The sequence below is a fragment of the Stenella coeruleoalba genome (genome assembly GCF_951394435.1).
Source record: "Stenella coeruleoalba genome assembly, chromosome: 16".
Taxonomy (NCBI): domain Eukaryota; kingdom Metazoa; phylum Chordata; class Mammalia; order Artiodactyla; family Delphinidae; genus Stenella; species Stenella coeruleoalba.
The window spans coordinates 9932833-9954551 of record NC_137162.1 but is presented as its reverse complement, the minus strand read 5'-3'; the positions used below and the strand labels follow the sequence as shown (position 1 = coordinate 9954551).

Below are 21719 nucleotides of genomic sequence, written 5' to 3'. Positions count from 1 at the left end.
GCATTTTAAAGCATGTCTATATTTAACTACACAGAATGATGTTTCACAGTTTAAACCTTTATCCTAAAATAGTTTAGGACAGACATCCTTTAAAATTCAAATGAATGGAACACTTTAACAAATAAAAACTTAAGATTTGATATGCCATTATCTTATTTTATCTAGAATGAAATGCCACCCTCTAATTTTTATTCTTTTCTAGTATGACATATAAAAATGAAAACAGAAGATTAGGAAAAACCCACCATTATGTATAATTTACATCAACTATTTTAGAGTGCACTCCTCTTAGAGAGTAGGAAATTTTGTATTGTTTCATTTGTCAAAAAATATATTTCATTTCTGTTTATTAAGATTACAGGAAAAGCTTTAAGATTCAACCACCGAAACACACACTGGCCTGTGATGTGCTGAGTCTATCGTTTAACTTATACAGCTGATTTTCATAAAACTTCTCAATTAATTTATAGCATTTTTAGAGAACCTTATAGCAAAGAAATCAATCAAGTTCAATAGTTCTTTTTACTCCAAATACTTTTGAGGCCTTTGTTCTGGATTAAAGTAGTCATATGCTTAATATACTCAAAAAGTAGATATCGACCAGCTGTTGATTTTTTAACATCACATGTAATTACCACAAAAAGTGGTAATAATGAATTGTAAAATCCTCTCCTCATTGCCTTCAATGTTAATATATCCAAGTCATGGGAGACGCAAATATATTTGGTCTCAGTGCTCAAATACTTCGGAAGTTCATGGCACTGTAGTTACAGTTACTGCTGTTGTTTGTTTACTATTCCAAATGCTGTGTTCCTGACATTCTATCACCATTTCACCAAAATACTGAGACTTAACTGAAACTTTTTATAAATGTATTGAAATACAAATTAGTTTTCTTAATTGCCCCCAATTCTTAAATGTTCCCATTATCACACTTTGACTGTAAAAAAAAAAAAAAGGTACTGAAACATCATAGAGATAAAAAGTAGCAATCAAGCACATCTTTCCCCACCTAAAAACACTGAAATTGCAGCTCCAATTTGGAATGTAAACTTAGAATTCTGCCTACCCAAAGGTGCCAAAGTATCAATCTAAAACCGCCAGTACTTTTGAAAAAGGAAACAGATCAACAAGACAGAGTGTAAGAGAAACAAAGAAAAGATACACTGTAAAATGTTTAAAACTTGATATTTCAATAACCTGAACTAACCTTAACATTTTCTAGGAATTAGTCATCAACGAAATTACTGAATACTCAATAAAATGCACATCCACTTCTTATTTTGTATCTTTTTAAACCATAAAAGTAATGCTTTTTTAAGAACTCAAATAATACAGAAATAGTGATGTCGGCCCGCACACACAATCCTCTCTCCGACCCTTCTCCTCCTTGCCTCCCCAAATAGTCCATCCACGTTCTCAGAGTTTAACAATTCCATAAGATGCATTTAAAGATTTAAATACAGAGTCTTTTGGATTACATTCTAGCCACATCTTACATTACGGCCAGAAAATCAAGTCAATTACCCTTTCGATGGGTATTGCATCAACTTCAGAAACCACTGACTATCATTATACAAACTACAATTGTGTTTTCTGGGATTAGCAGTCTGCAGTTTTATAACCATTAATTTCATCTGCAATGAAGGCAGATTCTGATTCTTAGTAGAATCTATATAATTAGTATTAAAATTTAAATTTAAAACCTAAACAAGAAAAATTCTACCAGACACTTAAAACACTGAAAATTAGTTGATTTATTTACTAAAGTTAAAAAAAAAAGCAAAGATCCTCACAAAACCCTCCTGTAATCATGTGTGTTGCTTGCCTGACACATGTTATCAGCATTTGTAGGCAAAAAGCTACACAGCTAAACCGATACAGCACAACAGGCCTCTTCTTGAGGGGATCTTGAAGATACTAGAAAAATAAAGCCATTCTGAGGTTAAAGGCCATTTGTCATCTCATCTACGGGAAGCTGCCAGCTCATTTTGAGATGTCTTAAAAATGTCCGCCAACACGAACTTCTTCCATCTTTCCTTTCTCTAACGCATCACAATTTAATTTCATAAAATAAAAACAAAAGGCAATCCTGCAAACCCTTTTCTGAGATGAGCATTTGATCTCTAGTGATACAAATATGCTGTCAACTCTGTGATGTTTTAATCTTGAAGGAAAACTCTGGTGGGCAGCAGCTGCTTGATTTCCCCCAGCTCTTTATTCACAGGAGGTGAACTGTACATCACGGGTGCTTTCAAAGGAAAAAACCTAGAGATCAAAGCTTTACCTCTCCTTCTTACGGGGATTTAACTCATTCGTTATTCTTAAAGAGACTCTGTAACTTCTAGGCTTTCCAGAAACTGATGAAACAGTCTGTTTTCTTAACTTCTTTATTTATTGTTACAGCATTGCAAGAACATGAAAACATAAACATAAAAACAAGTTACATACTTGTTACGTACAGTTTCTCATAAAGATAGCTGTATAAATGGTAGACTCGGTAACATTAACGAAGCTAAATATCATTGGGCAAAACGGGGATATAATGGAATTTGAAAATTTGAACAAATAAATACATGATGGAACCCAACTATGAAACCAAACTCAACTCTGGCAAGTTCAAAGCCAAACATGATTTAGAACACTGTAAAGTGACAAGAGGTATTAACAAATGTTTTAATTCCCATGGGGGAGTGTATGGGGAAGGTGGAGAGAATTTGAGAGGAAGCTTTTTAGTATGGGAAAGCAAAGGGCAAGGCAAGGGAATACACAGCAGTTATGACAGAAATTAACTGAGCTCAATCAGTGAGGTCTTCAAGCCCATTTGGTGGGAGACTCAAAAATCGATTTGGAAATCCCTCAGGGAGAATTACACATTTTCGTATTCTGTAAGGAATACTGTTGGCTAGTCATTTCACTCAGAATATTTTTTCGTTAAAAATGAAAACTAAGCAAACAAATCTAAACTTAGCTTATTGTGACAGAATACGCAACAACAGCTCTACAGCAACAATTCTCACACCATACAATCCACCCATTTAGAGTGTACGAATCTATGGTTTTTAGTGTAGTCACAGAGGTGTGTAACCATCACAACAATCAATTTTAGAGCATTTTCAGCAACCCAGAAAGAAACCCCATGCCTATTAGCGGTCACTCTCCACTGTCCCGAACTTCCTTAGCCCTAAGCAGTACCAATCTCTCTACAGAATCAGACAATATGTGATCTTTGTGACTGATTTACTTAGCACACAGTTTTCGAGGCTCATCCACATTACAGCAGGCATCAGCACTTCACTCCTTTTTATTGCCAAATCATATACTATTGTAGGGACACACAGCAGTTTCCCCCGTCTTGTCCACAGTTTTGCTTTCCTCAGTTTCAACTACCTGTGGTCAACCACAGTCCGAAAATATTAAATGGAAAATTCCAGAAATAATTCATAAGTTTTAAAGGGTGCACTCCTTTGAGTAGTGTGATGAAATCTCGCACCACCCCATCCCACCCCTTGGATCATCCCCTTTGTCCAGTGTATCCCACCTGTTAGTCATTTGGTAGCCATCTTGGTTATCAAGTCAACTGTCATAATACCACAGCGCTTGTGTTCAAGCAACCCTTCCTTTACTCAGTAATGGCTCCAAGTGCAAGGGTAGTGATGTTGGCAATTCGGATGTTCTCTTACTGTGCCTAATTTGTAAGTTAAACTTTATCATAGGTATGTATATAGGAAAAAACATAGTATATAGGGTTCAGTATATCCATGGTTTCAGGCATCCACTGGAGGTCTTAGAACATATCCCCTGAGGCTTAAGGGGGAACTACTGTATCAATTTTTATTTGTCCATTCAGCAGTTGATGGACATATGGGTTATTTACTTTTAAACTATTATAAATAATGCTGTTATGGACATTTGTGTACAAGTTTCTGTGTGTTTTCATTTCTCTTGGATATATACCTAGAAGTGAAATTGCTGGGTCCTATGATAACTCTGTGTTGAACCTACTGAAGAACTGCCAGACGTTTTCCAAAGTGGCTGAACCATTTTACATTCCTACCAGCAGTGTATGAAGTTCCAATTTCTTCACATCCTCATCAACACCTGTTTTTATCTGCTTTTCCTATTGTAGCCATCCTAGTGGGTATGACGTGGCATCTTACTGTGATTTTGATTTGCACTGGGTCAAAGCTAATGATGGTAAGTTTCTTTTCATGTTCTTATTGGTCATTCATATATCCTCTTTCTATTCAAATCATTTAAACTGGGCTTTTTATTGAGCTATAAGAGTTGTTTATATATTCTGGGCATTAGATCCTTATCAGATATATGATTTGCAAATACACCCTCCCATTCTATGACCTGCCTTTTTACTTTGTTGATGATGTCTTTGGAAGTATACAAGTTTTTAACTTTGATGAAGTCGAATTTATTATTTGTTTCTTTTGTTGCTTGTGCTTTTGGTGTCATATTTAAGAACCATCACCAAATCCGCAGTCATGAAGATTTACTCCTATTTTTGTTCCCTAAGGGTTTTATGGTTGTAGCCCTTACATTTGGATCCAATCTATTTTGAGTTAATTTTTGTATATCATGTGAAATAGGGAATCAATTTCATTCTTTTGTATGTGGATATCCAGTTGACCCAGGACCATTTGTTGAAAAGATTATGCTTTCGTCCACTCAACTGTCTTCGGTATCATTTTTGAAAATCAATTGACCATAATATGAGCTTCTTACTGGACTCCCAATTCTAGTCCACTAATACATATGTCTATCTATATACCAGAATCACATAGTCTTTAACTCTGTTCTTCTTTTTAAGGATTGTTTTGGCTATTCTGGGTTCCTTTACTTTTTTTTTTTTTTTTTTTTGCGGTACGTGGGCCTCTCACTGTTGTGGCCTCTCCCGTTGCGGAGCACAGGCTCCGGACGCGCAGGCTCAGGGGCCATGGCTCACGGGCCCAGCCGCTCCGCGGCATGTGGGATCTTCCCGGACCGGGGCACGAACCCATGTCCCCTGCATCGGCAGGTGGACTCTCAACCACTGCGCCACCAGGGAAGCCCTGGGTTCCTTTAATTTTCATGTGACTTTTAGGATCAACAATCAATTTCTACAAAGAAGCCAGCTGCTATTTTAATAGGGATTGCATTTAATCTGTAGGTCAATTTGAAGACTTAATATTAAGTCTTCTGATCCATGAACATGGAATTTTCCCCCCCATTTATTTAGGTCTTCTGTAATTTCTTTCAACAGTGCTTTGTATTTTACAGAATATAAAATTTTCACTGCTCTGCTAAATTTGTTCCTAACAATTCTATTCTTTTTGATGTTATTATAAATAAAATTGTTTACTTAATTTCATTTTTAGATGGTTTATTGCAAGTATACAGAAATAAAACTGAGTTTTGTGTATTGATCTTTTATCCAGTAACCTTGCTGAATTCACTTATTAGTTCCGATAGTTTTTTAGTACAGTCTTTAGGATTCTCTATATACAAGATCATGTCATCTGCAAATAAAGATGGTTTTATGTCTTCCTTTCCAATCTGGATGCCTTTTATTTCATTTTCTTGCCTAACTGTCCTGGTGGAAATATCTTTTTAAAGGGAAAAAACTACATAATGTTGTCAAACTCGTGATATGATGGTAATTAAAAAAACCTCTTGACTCCCAGAAATCATAATATAAAACTAATTCATCAAGATGATTCTTATCAGAAAGAACTCCAGATTAGTTCTGACGTTATGGCATCAAAGCCCTGTAAAAAGGTCACCAGAGGAAAACAGGATAATGCCAGACTCATCGTCTACAGCGTGCAAAAACCACACCAACTTCACCTCCTGCCTCAGCTCACTGCCGTGAGGACTCTACTCAGATACTGGTTACTGGTTACCTAAGTAAAATGCTAATAGCAAACCCCTCCTGATGATGAATAAGAGTTGTATTCTTTCAAATTTCTACTCTATGTGTTTTGATCCTTAAATACTTCCTTTTTCACCACCAATGTTTACCCTAATAAAGGCTACACTTAAAAACTTGTAACAATATAATAAATGTAAATTGAAACACGTAAAACTTACCATTACAGAGTTTCTCAAAGACAAAGGAAGCTGGTTTGTGCAGCTGCTGATGTGTGTAGGGGCTGGGGCCAAAGAGGCAGTCTTCGAGTCCAGAGCCGCCTAAGCCCTTCCTGGCTTGTGTGGTCAAGAGATTATTTACATACAGAGGAACTGATCATATAAATAAATATACCGAGAAAAATGGGAGCTGGATTTCTCTGCCAGAGAAGGGCTAGAAAGGGAGAAGACTAGAATAAGTTCTGCTGTGTTGGATCAGAATTGGAGGTACAGGTGAAAACTCATGGTGTTTATACACTGTATCAACATACAAATACACAAGAAGATATAAGTGCGTGAGTGCATTTCCTAGATCTGTCTGTTGAGAGGGCTTGGAAGCAATGAAACCCCAGTAGCAATGAGCATACTTATTGCTCAGATCTTGTTTGCTAAATATTACTCTCCACAAAAAGGAACTAGAGCTCCTTGGAGAAGTGCCTGAATGCAGAGCTGGGTCAGGGAAAGTACAAGGTGAGCCTGGAATACTTTGTGCCAGAAAGCAAATGCTCAAAAAATGTTGGAGATGCATCAAAAGAATACAGGAGTCACCTTGAAAAGGACCCTGCTGGCCAAGTCTGAGACAATTTGAGCATTCAAAACAAATAATGAGAGTAATCAATTATATAATACATTGACCAAAATGTTAGGATTTCATGAGTCCACACTGACATAAATAAGCAAACGGAGAAGGGATGGCTCTTTCTTGTAGTAGAATACCAACTAAGAAAAGTAGAAGGAATGACTGAATGAGAAAAATCATTTGCCAGCTATCTCAGTAATAAATGATCCAAATAAGAATCATCAATGAAAGTAAAAATTAATAGGTATGTTTGATAAAGGTATTTACATTGTCCCAAAGTATCTCCCTACAAAATATTTACTTACTAACATATACAAAATACTTATTAACTTTACAGCAGTGACACCTGCATATCTCACTTTACGAAGTGAGTCCCCAGCAGTCAGATGAATCGACAGCGTGTGCCCCTCCTCAGATGTCGCAGTAAGAACTCAGCATCACTTCCAGGGTATTCTTGCCAAAACTACATAACCTGAATCTAGTTATGAAGTAACATTTGATGAACACAAATTAAGGGATTTTCAACAAAGTAACTGGACTGTATTCTTCAAAAATGTCAAGGTAATGAAAAACCTGGAGTGCACTAAGGAACTGTTCCAGGGAAAAGGGGGCTAAAGAGACATGACAATAAATGCAACACATGATCCCAACCTGAACTCTGGATCAGAAAGAAAAGAAGGTAAAAGGAAAGTAGGTTTGTAAGTATGTGTGTGTGGTTTTGTGTCATAAAGGACATCACTGGAAAAATCTGTGGCATATGAATAGGGTCTGTGGATTAGATGGTAGTAATGTATCAATGCTACCTTCCTGGCTTTGATGGCTGTACTCTGATTATGTACAAAAGTGTTCCAGTTTTCAGGCAGTACACACTGAAATATTTAAGGATAATAGCTCAATATATCTACAACTTACCCTCAAATGGTTGAGAAAAAAAATACAGAGCAAAAGGGATGAAATGATAAGGCAAATGTGGAAATACATTAACAACTGGGGAATCTGGCTGAAGAATATGAACAAGTTCTTTGTATTAGTCTTACAATTTTTCTGTAAATTTGAAATTATTTCAAATAAAAAAATTAACAAATGCTAAACTATGTTCTTCAGCGTCCCATCTTCCCTCCTATTTGTGTGTGTGTGTTTGGAACCCAAGCATTACATTTGTACTTTCTTCAATTGTTAAATTTTGTTCTGACATATTCTCATCACTCCAGCCTACTGAGGTATTTTCATATTGTTTCTTTTCTTCTGGCAAGTTAGAGATCCTTACCAGCTTCAGAGTATCTGTAAATTTAGCTATCAAGGTAAGAATAAAAATCTTAAGTAGAGTTCTGAAAAGAGGGAAAAGCAAAAGGTAATACTGTAAGTCAATACATGAATAGCTAATAATTTTTTTTTAGTTATCAAATACATTGAATCAGTTCATTTTAGGTTCAATGATGTTCACTTGGTTTGACAAATTAGCTTTTTCTAAATCAATACCTTTAAATTCCACCATATTTGATAGCTCATGAAAGGTATTACCATAATGGTAATGATGTTGCTGGTCACAAAGTCAAATTCCCAAATACAACAAAAGTTAGCTATAATACTAATTTCCAAAGAGTGAATCTGGTATTGGGTTGATTTTGATTCCTTCCAAGGGAATTAAGCTAGAGACTTCTAAAAGTACCTTCAAGCAGCAAAGACTTTTGAAAATTTCCTGGGGAAATTTTCAAATCCTCATAAAATACAAGTTGAAATTACAGTAGTTACCATAGGGGCAAACACAAATTCACTTTTCTTTGCCAAAGGTCTCAATCCAGAAACCTGTCCTCTTCCTCATTCTTGGTCTCAGCTCCATCTGCATACTGAGTCATCCCTCAGTATCCACGGGGGATTGGTTCCAGGACCCCCAGCAGGTACCAAAATCCGAGGATGCTCATATTCCTTATATAAAGTGTTGTAGCATTTGCACACAACCTATGCAATCCTCCTGTATACCTCGAATCACCTCTAGATCGTTTATAATACCTAATACAGTGTAAGTGCTACAAAAGTAGCTGCCGGCAAGTGGCGAATTCAAGTTTTGCTTTTCGCAACTTTCTGGAATTTTTCTCTCTACTAGTTCCTTTCCACTAACTTTCACAAAAGCTGAAGACTCTGCTATCTGGCACAAATAAAACTCTCTGTGACCTCTATCTTTTCTTCCAGTTACCTTACTCTTTCTCTCCTTTAAAGAGCATTTATATTAACAGCCATTTCCTCACCTCCCCACTCACTCCACAGGCTATTTCAATGTGTATCTTGGTCCAATCACCTTCATTCTATTCACTAAGGTCAAAGGGTCTCCCTGACATTGAACACGAAAAAAACATTGCAGTCTTTACCACCCTCAGCAAAGTATAAACTCAGAGGACCACTTCCTCCTCTTTGAAATCCACTCTGCCTTCCACTTTCCTGACACCATTTATCCTGGTTATTCTCTTACCACCAGGGCAATTCTTTACTTGACTGTTAAATGTTGGGAGTTAGTGTTCTGTTCTAGGTTGTTCTTTCTTCTTGCTCTACATTTTCTCCCTCAGAAATTTCATCCATGTCTGTGGATTCAATTACCATTTTTAAGTCTGACCTCCAAATCCTCAGGTCCAGCCAAAATTTTTCCTCAGGAGACTTGATAATACTACGTGTGGCTAAGGGCAAATGCACATTATCTTGATCAGAGCAATCCTACTTCTAGGAGTCCATTCTACATAAATATCAGTATGTGTGCAAAAAGATGTATAAACTCTGTTGTAGCATTATTTGTAATTTAAATTAAAAAATTTAAAACTTAAATGTCCATCAATGGGGGGGGGTTATTATCAATAACACATATCATAGTATGCAACCATTAAAAAGGAATGGGTAAACATACTTAGACCATATAACCCAGCAATTGTGCTTCCTGGTATTTGACCAAAGGAGCTGAAAACTTATGTCTACACAAAAACCTGCAAATAAATGTTTATAGCAGCTTTATGCATTAATTGCAAAATGTGGAAGCAAATGTGTGCCAAGATTTCCTTCAGTAGGTGAATGGATAAACAAATTGTGGTACGTCCATACAATGGACTATCATTCAGTGATGAAAGGAATGAATTATCAAGAAAAGAAAAGACATGGAGGAAACTTAAATGCATATTACTAAGTGAAAGAAGGCAATCTGAAAAGGCTACAGACTGTATATGATTCCACTACTATATGACAACCTGGAAAAGGCAAAACCATGGAGACAGTAAAGAGATCAGTGGTTGCCAAGGGATTGGGAGGGGAAGGATAGATGAATGAGGGAGCACAGGGGATTTTTAGGGCAATGAAAAAATTCTGTAAAATAACGTAATGGTAGGCACATGTTGTTATACATTCGTCAAAATCCATAAAATGTACACCACAAAGACTGAACCCTAACGTAAACTATGCACTTTTGTTAATAATAATGGATCAATGTTGGCTTATCATTTATAACAAGGTATCATACTAATGCAAGATGTTAATAATAGGGGAAACTGGGAGTGGGGGATTGGAGAGCATACAGGAACTCTGTACTTTAGAATCCATTTTTCTATAGACCTAAAACTGCTTTTAAAAAAAAGTCTATTAATAAAAAAGTAAGAAAAATTTAAGATATTAACAATAGGGGAAACTGCAGACTCTCAAAGAAAACACATTAAATACAGTAAGCTAAATTCTAGTGCAGTGGTTCTCAACCTTGGTTGCACGTTAGAATCACTTGGGAAGCTTTAAGAAATTCTGATACTCAGGATACACTGTGGGATCATCAGTATCTGGAAGTGGGGCCTACAGATAATGATGAAGAATTCCCTCATCATACAATCAGATATAGATGACACCTTAAAAAAATCAGTGTATGAATATAAGGGTGCATTAACAATTTCTTGCCACTTGGCTTTAAAAATAGTGCTCAGGACAGAGGATTACTTTAAAAAACAAACAAAACACCCACAAGGATGTAGCAGTAAAAATCCTATACAGCCACATTCATATGGCCATTTTTCATTTCTGCTCCCATTAAAAGCTTCAGAATGGAGACAGTGACACTCAGGTGTGCCTTAATAATAGTGCAAACAAGCACAGAGAAAACGAACCTCAGTTGTCATCTTATATCTTAGTACAAGAATGTTTTGATTCACTATTTTTGTATTAGAAGATAGCAGATTTCTATTTAATTTTATTTGTTATATGATAAAGTGAATCTGTGGAGACTAAAAAGCTAATATATTAACAATAGATGAGAAAAAGAGAGAGAAATTGATGGTCCCTTAAAAGTACATTTAAGAACATCGAAACCTCAGGAGTAACGGACTGTCACAGTGGTATTAAAATGGAGCAGGACCCTATGGTCCTTGCCTCCCCATGTCCTCGGCCTGCCTTTTGTCTGTGGAAAAATTTTAGCCAAAGAATAAGTTTAATCAGACAAGTGAGAAACTGCAGAAACAAAGGAAAACAGTCAAAGGAGACCAAATAATAATAGTTTAGTCATTAAGCATAGTCAAGGACCTTTAGTTCCTCCTCAAGGGCTACAGGTAACATTCTGAGCCACATCCTGCGAGCTGTCTAATAGATACTGAAACCCCCGCCAAGTGGAAGAAGTGAACTACATGGTGACCAGACTGTAGCCATGACATAAGCTGCCACAATTCCGAGAACTGGCCTCTAAGAAATGGAAACAAACCGACCCTGGAACTGAAGATTAACTGTACCTAAAACAATCGAGATGACGCTGGTCAGACCACCGACGACCAATTTCAAGATGACTGTCAGAGCTGGCTGTGCTGTTTCTGCATGCAGCCCCCTCCCTGTCTATAGAAGCTCTTGCCCCCTGATTGTCGGGGGAGGGGGAGTCGGCCTTTGGACAGGCGTCCGCCCTCACCCTCGCCCTCGCCCTCGCCCTCCCCCACCCCCTGTTGACAGCATCCAAAGTAAAGCAAACTTTCCCTTCCACAAACCTGGCCTCTTTATTGGCTTTTGAGCGGTGAGCAGCTGGATCCCACTTTCGGTTAAAGTTTCATCTATCAGAACTGTGCTTATTGTCACAGATCTACTCTTTTAAAACTTGATTTTCTTTTCTGAATTTTTAAACCTAAAACTGGTTGCTATAACCACTCTGAAAGTTAATATAGGAAGGAATAGTAGAGTGATTAAAAAAAAGCCCTTTATAAAACTTGGATCAGATTTTATCAGGTTCAATTTTTACCAGGCAATAAAGTTACAGATTTTTCTCAATCATCCATTTACCACACATTAACTAACTGTAACATGTTTAATATTTTTCAAGACACAGTCAGAAACGCACAGCTAAAACAAACGTGATAGTTTAAACAATTCCTAACTAGTAAAAAATCATTCTTTGGACTTTTTAAAAGTTAAATAAAAGACAAGAGGGCTTCCACTTGCAGGAAGATGAAACAGACCTACTTTTCCCTATTGTCCCACTAAGTACAACTGAAAACGCTTGGCATCATATATAAAACATAAGAAGACACTGAAAGGTGAGAGAAGGTGAGAGCCCAGTAGGGTCTCTGAGACCCTAGGAAGGACACGGTGGTGAGCTCCCTGTGTTTTCTTATTGCCCTTTTATTCCAGATGGCATACTGGAAAAGCTGGAAACTTAAAACACCAACATACAGACCAAAAACATAAAAGTACCATGAAAAGCCTTCTCAATCTAACCAAAGGACCAGGAAAGGGACAGCCTAGCAAGAAAGGAAACTTTTAGATAATAACCTCAAAAAACACAAAACTGCCACAACTTACCCAACACGGAATAGATAATGTAAATAACCCTATAATTAGCGAAGAAATTGAATTTGCAATTAATCACTGAAGAAGAAATATCCAGACCCAGATGGTTTCACTGGAGAACTTTACCAAACAATTAAAGAAGAATTAACACCAACTTTATCGATCTCTTTCAGAAAGTAAAAAAGGAGTGAACCCAAACAGACAAAGGCAATACAAAAAAGAAAACTACAAACTAGTATCCCTTACGAATATGCATGCAAAAATCCTTTCCAAAATGTTGGCAAACAGAATTTAGCAGTTGGGTTTATCCCAGGGATGCCAGGCTGATTCAGTATTCGAAAACCGTCAATATAATCTACTACAGAGAAGAAAAATTACATGATGACATCAACTGATGCAGAAAATACACTTGACAAATTCAACAGCCATGCATGATAAAAACTCTCAGGACACTAGGAATATAGGGGATCTTCCTCAACTTGATTAAGAGTGAATACTTTCCCCTCTAATATTAGGCAGGGATGTCTGCTCTCACAATTTTTATTCAAAATAGCTCTGGACATTCCAGCCAATGCAATAAGGCAAGAAAAGGAACTAAAAGGCATACAGATTGGAAAAGAAGAAATTAAACTGTTTTTACTTGCATATGATGTAATAGTCTATGCAGAAAATCTCAAGGACTCTATAAAACAAGAGTTGTAAGTAAGTTCAGCAAAGACACAGGATACAAGATCAACATGCAAAAATATACTGTAATGCAAATCACATATCTGATAAGGGATTAATATCCAGAATATATAGAGAAGTCTTAAAAGTCAACAACCAAAAACCCAGTTTACGATTTAAAAACAGGCAAAGGACTTGATAGACATTTCTCCAAAGAAGAGAAATAGATATATACACAAAAGGATTGAAATCAGGGACTTAAACAGATACTTGTATACCCATGTTCATAGCAGCATTATTCACAGCTAACAGAAGGTGGAAGCAACCCAAATATCTATTGACAGATGAAAGGATAAACAAAATATGGTATATACACATGGAAGAATATTATTCAATCTTAAAAAGGAATGAAATTTGGACACATACTACAATGGGGAATAACCTTTGAAGGCATTATGCTAAGTGAAATAAGCCAGTCACAGAAAGGACAAATACTGTTTGAGAGCCCTCATATGAGGTACTTAAGGGCAGTCAAATTCATAGAGACCAAAATTAGAATCATGGTTGCCAGGAGCTGGGGGAGGGAAGAATGGGGAGTTATTGTTTAAGGGGCACAGTTTCAGTATAGGATAATGAAAAAGTTCTGGAGATGAAAGGGGTGATAGTTGTGCAACAATGTGAATGTATTAAGTGCCATTAAACTGTATACTTAAAAATGGCTAAAATGGTAAATGTTATCCTATGTATATTTTACAATTGAAATAAATAATTCATTTTAAAAGATCAACTGTATTTCAATATACTAACAATAAACACATGGAAACTAAAATAAAAACCACCACACCACTTATAACTGCTTTTAAAAAAACACTTAGGTGTAAGTCTAATTCTTTAATAGGTATGTACAGGACTTGCATGCTGAAAACTATAAAATGCTCATGAAAGAAATCAGAGATGATCTAAGTAAGTGGAGAGATAAACCATCTTCATGGATTATAAGACTTACAGTGAAGATATCAATTCTTCTCAAACTGATATATAGATTTAACAAAATTCCTATCAAAATCCCTAGAAGTATTTTTATAGATATAGACAAGATTATTCTAAAATTTATATGGAAAGGCAAAGGAACTAGAAGAGCTAAAACCATTCTGAAAAAGAATAAAGTTGCAGAAGAATCACTCTATCCAATTTCTAAGCCCTGTTATATAGCTACAGCAATCAAGACTGTATAGTGTTGGCAAAGGGTAGACATATGGATGTGTAGAACAGAATAGAGAATCCAGAAATAGCCCCACACAAGTATGGCCAACCAATTTTTGACTAAAAAAAATCAATTAAACGGAGGAAGAACCTTTTCAATAGCGGTGGAATACTTGCATATCCATAGGCAAGAAATTAAATCTTGACCTATACTTCACATCTTATACAAAAATTAACTCAAAATGGATCATAGATTTAAATGTTACATGTAAAAATATAAAACTTTTAGAAGATATTTGAGACCTAGGGCTTAGTGAAGAGTTCTTAGACATAACACCAAAAGCATGACACATAAAAAAGTGATAAACTGGACTGCATTAAAATTAAAACTTTTGCTCTGTGAAAGACCCTGTTAAAGGGATGAAAAGACAAGTTGGTAAGGACTTGTATCTAGAATATATAAAGAACTCTGGTAACTCAACAACATAAAAGCAAACAATCCATTTAGAAAATGCACAAAAGACAGGAGGATACGTTTCACCGAAGGGAATGTTTGGATGGTAAATAAGCACATGAAAAGGTGTTCAACATCATTAGCCATAAGGGAAACACAAAATAAGACTACAGTGAGATACCGTTACCCATCTATTAGAACAGCTAAATTTAAAAATAGTAACAAAACCAGATGCTGGCAAGAATGTGAAGAAACTGTATCTTTTAGACTTTGTTAGTGGTAATATAAAATGGTGCAGCCACTTTGGAAATGCCTGGCATTTAGTTTGGTAACTAAATGGAAAACAGTTTGGCAGCTTCTTAAAAACATACAACTTACCATACAACTCAGCAATTATACTCCTAGGCATTTATCCAGAGAAACAAAAACTGAAGTCTAGACAAAAACCTGTATAACAAATGTTTATAGTAGGTTTTTTTGGTAACAGTCCTAAATTGGAGACAACCCTGATGTCCTTCAATAGGCAAATGGTTAAACAAACCGTGGTATACATCTATTATCCACACCATGGAACACTACGCCGCAATAAGAAGGAATGGACTGTTTGATACATTAAGAAAGAAACACCACCACCACCCCCCCGCCCCCAGAGAGAGAGGGAGAGCGCGCACTCACAAAGGCAACAGAGTAAAATACCCAGGATGTTCTCATTGTGCCAAGTCTTCATAGTGTAGTTATTTTAGCAGAAAAGTCCCTAATAACCTCTGAGATTAGTGGTCAAAGGTAGTATTTCAAGATTTTACTGATTTTCATAAGCCAAAGCAAAACTGTAGCACCTTATGTACAGATTTAAAATATTCCAGGTTTCATTATGTATCATGTTGTTTAAGACTGTCTGCTTTTGAACCTAAAGACCAATTACTTCTTTGTGGTTTAAAATTCAAACAATGCTATAAAATAAATACTTTGATCAATAAAGCCAAATTTTAATAATAAGTCTGATCTGACTTAATAACTCACTGTGCTTGATTTTTTAATAATTTATTATTCAAGATGAGTGGGGGATTTATAAGATACTTCCTTAACTGAAAAAAAAAAAAAATCTTATCAGGACCTTTCATTTATCCACTGCAATTAAGAGCAATCTTAAAATGAGACTTTACACATTCATTTCAGAGCATCTTTTCAATGAATGAACAAATGAATAAATGTTTAAATTTTCTGACACATAAAAACACCCAAACCTTTAAGGCAAACGTAGATATCTCAAGAACAGCACTTACCTAGGTTAGGCTTACCAAAAAAAATTTAATAAAAGGAATATTTAACATGAGCAAAATGATACCAAGGCTGTCAGAAAAAAAAGCCAACAGACAAAACAAAACATCAAATTAGATCCCTCAAAAACCTTCACAAAAGGTTAAGTAAAGCCAAGTTACACACAGCCATCTCTTCTCCCCACTGTAAATAGTGATTCTCTGAACGCCAAAATAATGATGGCCTGCTGGGTTAAGTTATGAACCATGTTTAATACAAACACAGGTATGCTTACCTAGGAAGCAAGGTTACAGGGAGCTCTTCTCCCAGCCCCATATTCACCAGCCATAATCCAGCTTATCTAGGATTCTAAAGCTTTTCTTATTCAAGACGTAACATGTTTCAGGGTTTTATTTTAATGCCAAACAACAGTAGGAGTACAAAGGCCAATGAACAGAGTTAATGGCGACAGTACAAGTTTCCAAAATCTTTTATGCAAACAAATTAGAGAAAACATAACCCATATGTCCTCTGTAAAAAATGCGAAGACTTTACAGTTTCATTCATTTCTAACTGTTCTCACAATTTAGAGACCAAAATGCAACGAGCAATAAGCACCACATGTGAAAACAATCAGCAAGAAGGAACGCACACGCAGCGTCACTTTATTCTTCTGTCAACTTCGCTTGGGAAAACGCAGTTACAAATGTCAGCAATTTGTTCCTGTAAGCCATCTTAACGTCACCTTAGCTGCTTCTCCTTAATTATGACCACTTAAAAATGGTGCTTCTCCCCTCAGCTTCATTAAGGTATATTTGACAAATAAAAATTGCATATACAGTTGCCCTTGAACAAAGTGGGGGTTAGGGGTACTGACCCTCTACATAAAAGTCCAAGTGTAATTTATAGCCACCCCCCCCCCCATATACGTGGTTCCTCTGTATCCGCGTTTCCGTATCCTCGGATTCAACTAACCCTGGAGAGTGCAGTACTGAAGTATTTACTACTGAAAAAAAATCCGCGCGTAAGTAGACACACCCAGTTCAAACCCGCGTTGTTCAAGGGTCAACTGTACTAAGGTGTACAACGTGAGGTTTCGACATATGTGTACGTCGTGTAAGGCACCCCACGATCAAGCCACTTAACACATCCACCAAAAACGGTGCTTTTTAATGCAGGAAAAAACCACCTTTTATTTACAGGAACAATATTCTAGTTCCTCGTTATCAGTTTATATGTGGACAGCCTTCCCAACCTGACAGTAAACTCCTCAAGGGTGGGAACTGAATCAGCACCCAGACACCACCTGCCCTGAACTATGGCGATACACAGACGTATGAGCGCAGTGCCGCGTAGACGACCAGTAAGCACCTGGGGTTCCCGGTGCTGATCCTCATCTCACACCCTTCAGAGACGAGCAACAGAGACCTATCTTCAGAGCAGCTCCCCGCCTTTTATCAATTCTCATGTTCATTAGTACCACATGTTTATTACTCAATGTCTGAATTCTCAAATTAAATCATTCTTGGATTATTCTCCATTTTTGAATGTGTAATAAATGTTAAAATTAATCAGGTCACAATAGCTTTAAATTGTGCTGTGCTGATCCATTTTTAGAACAAGAATGGTACCTGAAATCTTCATAAAACTCCTGTTAATTAACCGCAATAAAACATAAGGAAATGATGCTAATGCAAACAACCTGTCAAAAATGCCCCTGGCTTATTTGGAATGAAAGGCTCTGTCTCATGCCTCATGCCTCACATCCTGGACTAGTCTATGTCGCTTCTCCAGAGAGGTCGAGAATTCCAGAAACAAAGACACTGTGCAGAGGACACCCATGCTCCGGATCTTTCAGTAACTGGCAAAGCTTAACCGATGATTTGTATGAAGAGAGGAGTTTGGGCCCAAACCCAAGAGTGAATCACAGCCAAAGTCAACTGCTTGACCAGAATTTACAGATACTTTTCAGACCGCCACGAGCTACAAATTGCTTTGCTGCTGCTCAAAAGCCCCGTTGGTTACTGGTCCCCAGTTCAATGCCCATAATCACCTGAGGGGTTTTTTTTTTTTTTTTTTTTTTGCGCTACGCGGGCCTCTCACTGTTGTGGCCTCTCCTGTTGTGGAGCACAGGCTCCAGACGCGCAGGCCCAGCGGCCATGGCTCACGGGCCCAGCCGCTCCGCGGCATGTGGGATCCTCCCGGACTGGGGCACGAACCCGCGTCCCCTGCATTGGCAGGCGGACTCTCAACCACTGGGCCACCAGGGAAGCCCCACCTGAGTGTTTTAATTCTATTATCTCCGGATACTAGATGGGAACATGCAACGTACTTCCACAAAGCAAACTCCCCCTCTCCAAGGTGATAAACATGAAGTACGACACTGAATAAGCTTTGCCACGTGTCTTCTGGTATATTATCGTCTTGCTCAGAGGAAAAATGTTTTCTTTTAACTTCCTCTAGCTACCCAGGTTTTGGTGTTTTTGCTTTAACCTTTATTAGACCCTCCCAACCGTTTCTGGGGCTCCCAGTCCAGTTCCATGCACCTCCAGAGCTTCTGCTGTGCTTTCACTAGTTCCCATCTGCTAGGATGGAATCCATTTGTTGTTACCTGCTGAGTCAAATGTCCCCAAATGACCTAACGCTCTAGGTTTTCGTTTTCATTTCATTACGTTGCACTGAAAATGCCTACTTTGAAGCAAAATGTTTTAACAATGAAAAGGTGGAGGGGGTGCTATATATAATAAGAACATTAAAACTCCTTTCTTGTCATTAAATAAGCAAGCTAACCAGCAGCCAAAGTCAGTTACGGCAAAATTTTACCATCAATGTAGAAAACCTCTGGACGGCAGGAGCATGAGAAGAAACGCCGTTTTGTTTCAGGCCACTCCTGGGCCCCTTTCCTGTGTCCCCCTCAGCTCTGACAGATTCTGACACAGACACAGATTCTGACAAGACATGAACTCTTGTCTTCACGTTGCTCAGCTACACACACAGTCACCAGTCCCTAAAAGTTGAGACTTTCTAAAGTAAATTCTAGTTTCTTAAAGTTTAAAATAAATCTTTAAGAACTCTTCCTATAATCCAAGTACTTCTTCATAAGTCTTAAATCAGTTTCAGATTTAAATAGTTATAAAAGAAACAGCTGCAGTTTGTAGTTTAAAGACAGGACTATCTCTCAAAACAAACTCTAGCACCAGTGGCAAATTCAAAAAGTACAAATAAACTAAATGGTCCCTTCTGCTTTTACTTGCCTTCTTGAATGCAGTTTAAGTGCTTTAAGGAAACATTTTCAAAAATCCTAATTTTTAAAATGACAATATAACATGGTGACTAACTGCATTGCAAAGAGCCTTTGTATTATCAAAGGATTCATAAAATGGATATAACAATAGGGTGTTTTTTTAAAGAGATATTAAAAATATAATTCAATTTATAATCACTAGACTTTTTCTGAAAACATTATTCATTATTTTAAAGGACAAGGATATTGCAAATTTAGTAAACTAGCTCAAACATAACTTATTTACATTTAGTCAGTATATCAGAGTATCTAATCCTTTCTTTCCCTCCCCATACCCTCTAACTTATTAACCTGGAAAAATTTTCTTTGGTTTTATTCAGAGCGTGGAGGAATTACCTGGCATTACTTTAAAATGAAGATCAAAGCTCCCATAAGAGCAATAATTTGCTTTGGATTGATAAGGCTGGGACAGATGGCAGGTGAGAAAAATGCTGATGAGAAAGTTTAACCAGCACAAGTGTTATTTCACAGCTCTTTGAAGCACTTTCATTACATTCTCTCATAAGCATTGTCACACTTCACAACCTACTCTTCGGAAGAGAGAGACTTTCTTCTTTAAGAAGGGAACTTAACTTAGATCTAATTGTGAGATTAGAACTCAGAGTTCTGGACATTAAGGCTCAGACTACCGCATTAAATGACTCTGCTGTGGTCTGCGAAGACATTAACTATGCAACTTGACACAGTGAGCTAAAAAGGAATTGAGAGAAGAAAACACAAACTGTCTTTATTTAAATTTTCCCTAGCATATTCAAATGTTTATTTAGAGTAAAATATTTTTTAAAAACCATCTTTGACTGTGTAATAAAATCATCATGTGTAGTATTTCAGTCCAGAGTTTGTCCAAGGAGTCAAGCCTATAAGGTCACATCTTTCTCAAAAGGCAGACGCGTCTGGAGAATCCAGACATTTGGTAAACAAAGATTGTTACATTACAAATAAAAGAAAAGTGAAGAGTTATTTTAAAAATAAGGCATATAACTGTGTAGCTTGCTAAAACATATGTGATAAACAATGATATTATTGTGTGATACCACAGAATAGAATTTTGTTTAGTTCCGCACAGTTTTCAGTTAATAATCTTTGGAATACTTGATCAATAAAATTACAAAATTAGACCCCAGTAAAATATAAAAATATTAAAATATTGACCAAGATTAACAGGAGACTCCTCTATAAGAATGTAAAAATCTGTGCTACAGTCCTAAGTCTAAATCTACTGTAACAGAGGAGAGGAGGGAAAAAAACAACCTGTCACCCATCAATAAACAAGTGACATTTCTTACCCAAAGCTCATGTATGTGTATACACCTAAGAATAAAACACAAAATGAAAACCATGAGAAAAATTGATATCTTAGTTATTGATATCACTAGAATTAAGAAACAGAGAAGAGGCCTGTTAGCAACAGACAAGGAAAGCCCAGAGAGGTACAGCTACAATTAAATAAAAATGGCTTTAAACTTGTACTATTTTCTTTTTCCCTTGCCTATATAGTCCTTGCCTAGGGCCAAAGCTTTCCTCAGTCTTTTAATGAGTGAGCCCATTATTTCTAACACTTGAATTTCACCATACAGACTGCAAATATCTGATCTGGAAGCCCTCCGCTGAAGCTGTGCAGGGCTGTAACTGGGCCCTCAAATACGGCCTTTCAGGTCAGTAACTCGCTTGTGTTGGCACATTCCCTGGTCCAACCTCGGCTTTTAGGGCAATGGGCTGGATGTACCCGATATGTACAGACAATATCCACCGCTAAGCAAAGGCCTCCCGTTAACTATAACCGTGAGATGTCTAGTTAGTCATTTATACAGGTCTTTCCAGTGACAGGAACATTCTAATACGTGCTCCCCATCCTGACCCCTTTCTGACTCTAACCAGCTGTTTGCCTCATGAATAGTGATTTAGGGGGAAGAGCAAGAGAGGAGGCGTTGTGAGGATGAAGGAAGATGATACATGACAAGCATTTAGCACAGTGCTTGGACCAGGAAATATTAACCATACCAGTCATTGCTTACCACTACTACTTCTACCAAAAACAGAAGAAGCAGAAAAGCTGGAGTGACAATCCAGGCCCCCTCATCTCTTAGTTCTCCCAGACTAGTGTTTTTCAGAGTGTGGGTGGTATTTATGGTTAGGAAATCAATGTAATCGACTGTGAACAGCATTTCTTTTTTTTTTTTTTTCCGGTACGCGGGCCTCTCACTGTGGTGGCCTCTCCCGTTGCGGAGCACAGGCTCCGGACGCGCAGGCTCAGCGGCCATGGCTCATGGGCCCAGCCGCTCCGCTGCATGTGGGATCTTCCCGGACCAGGGCACGAACCCGTGTCCCCTGCACCGGTAGGCGGACTCTCAACCACT

The 21719-nt window shown here is 37.4% G+C and overlaps 1 protein-coding gene across 11 annotated transcripts in view; it reads right to left on the bottom strand.

The window, feature by feature from the left end:
- Window positions 1–21719, bottom strand: part of ATE1 (arginyltransferase 1) — a 202492-nt gene that overhangs the window by 52084 nt on the left and 128689 nt on the right. The window contains exon 13 of one of the 11 annotated variants that reach the window (XM_079899352.1): window positions 5173–5759. The exons of 9 other annotated variants lie outside the window; for them this stretch is intronic. In XM_079899352.1, coding sequence (XP_079755478.1) covers window positions 5752–5759 — 8 coding nt within the window. In that variant the 3' untranslated portion in view covers window positions 5173–5751. Of the gene's footprint in view, window positions 1–5172; window positions 5760–5791; window positions 6293–21719 lie in introns of those variants that run through there. One more of the 11 variants, XM_079899347.1, reaches the window with a different exon arrangement.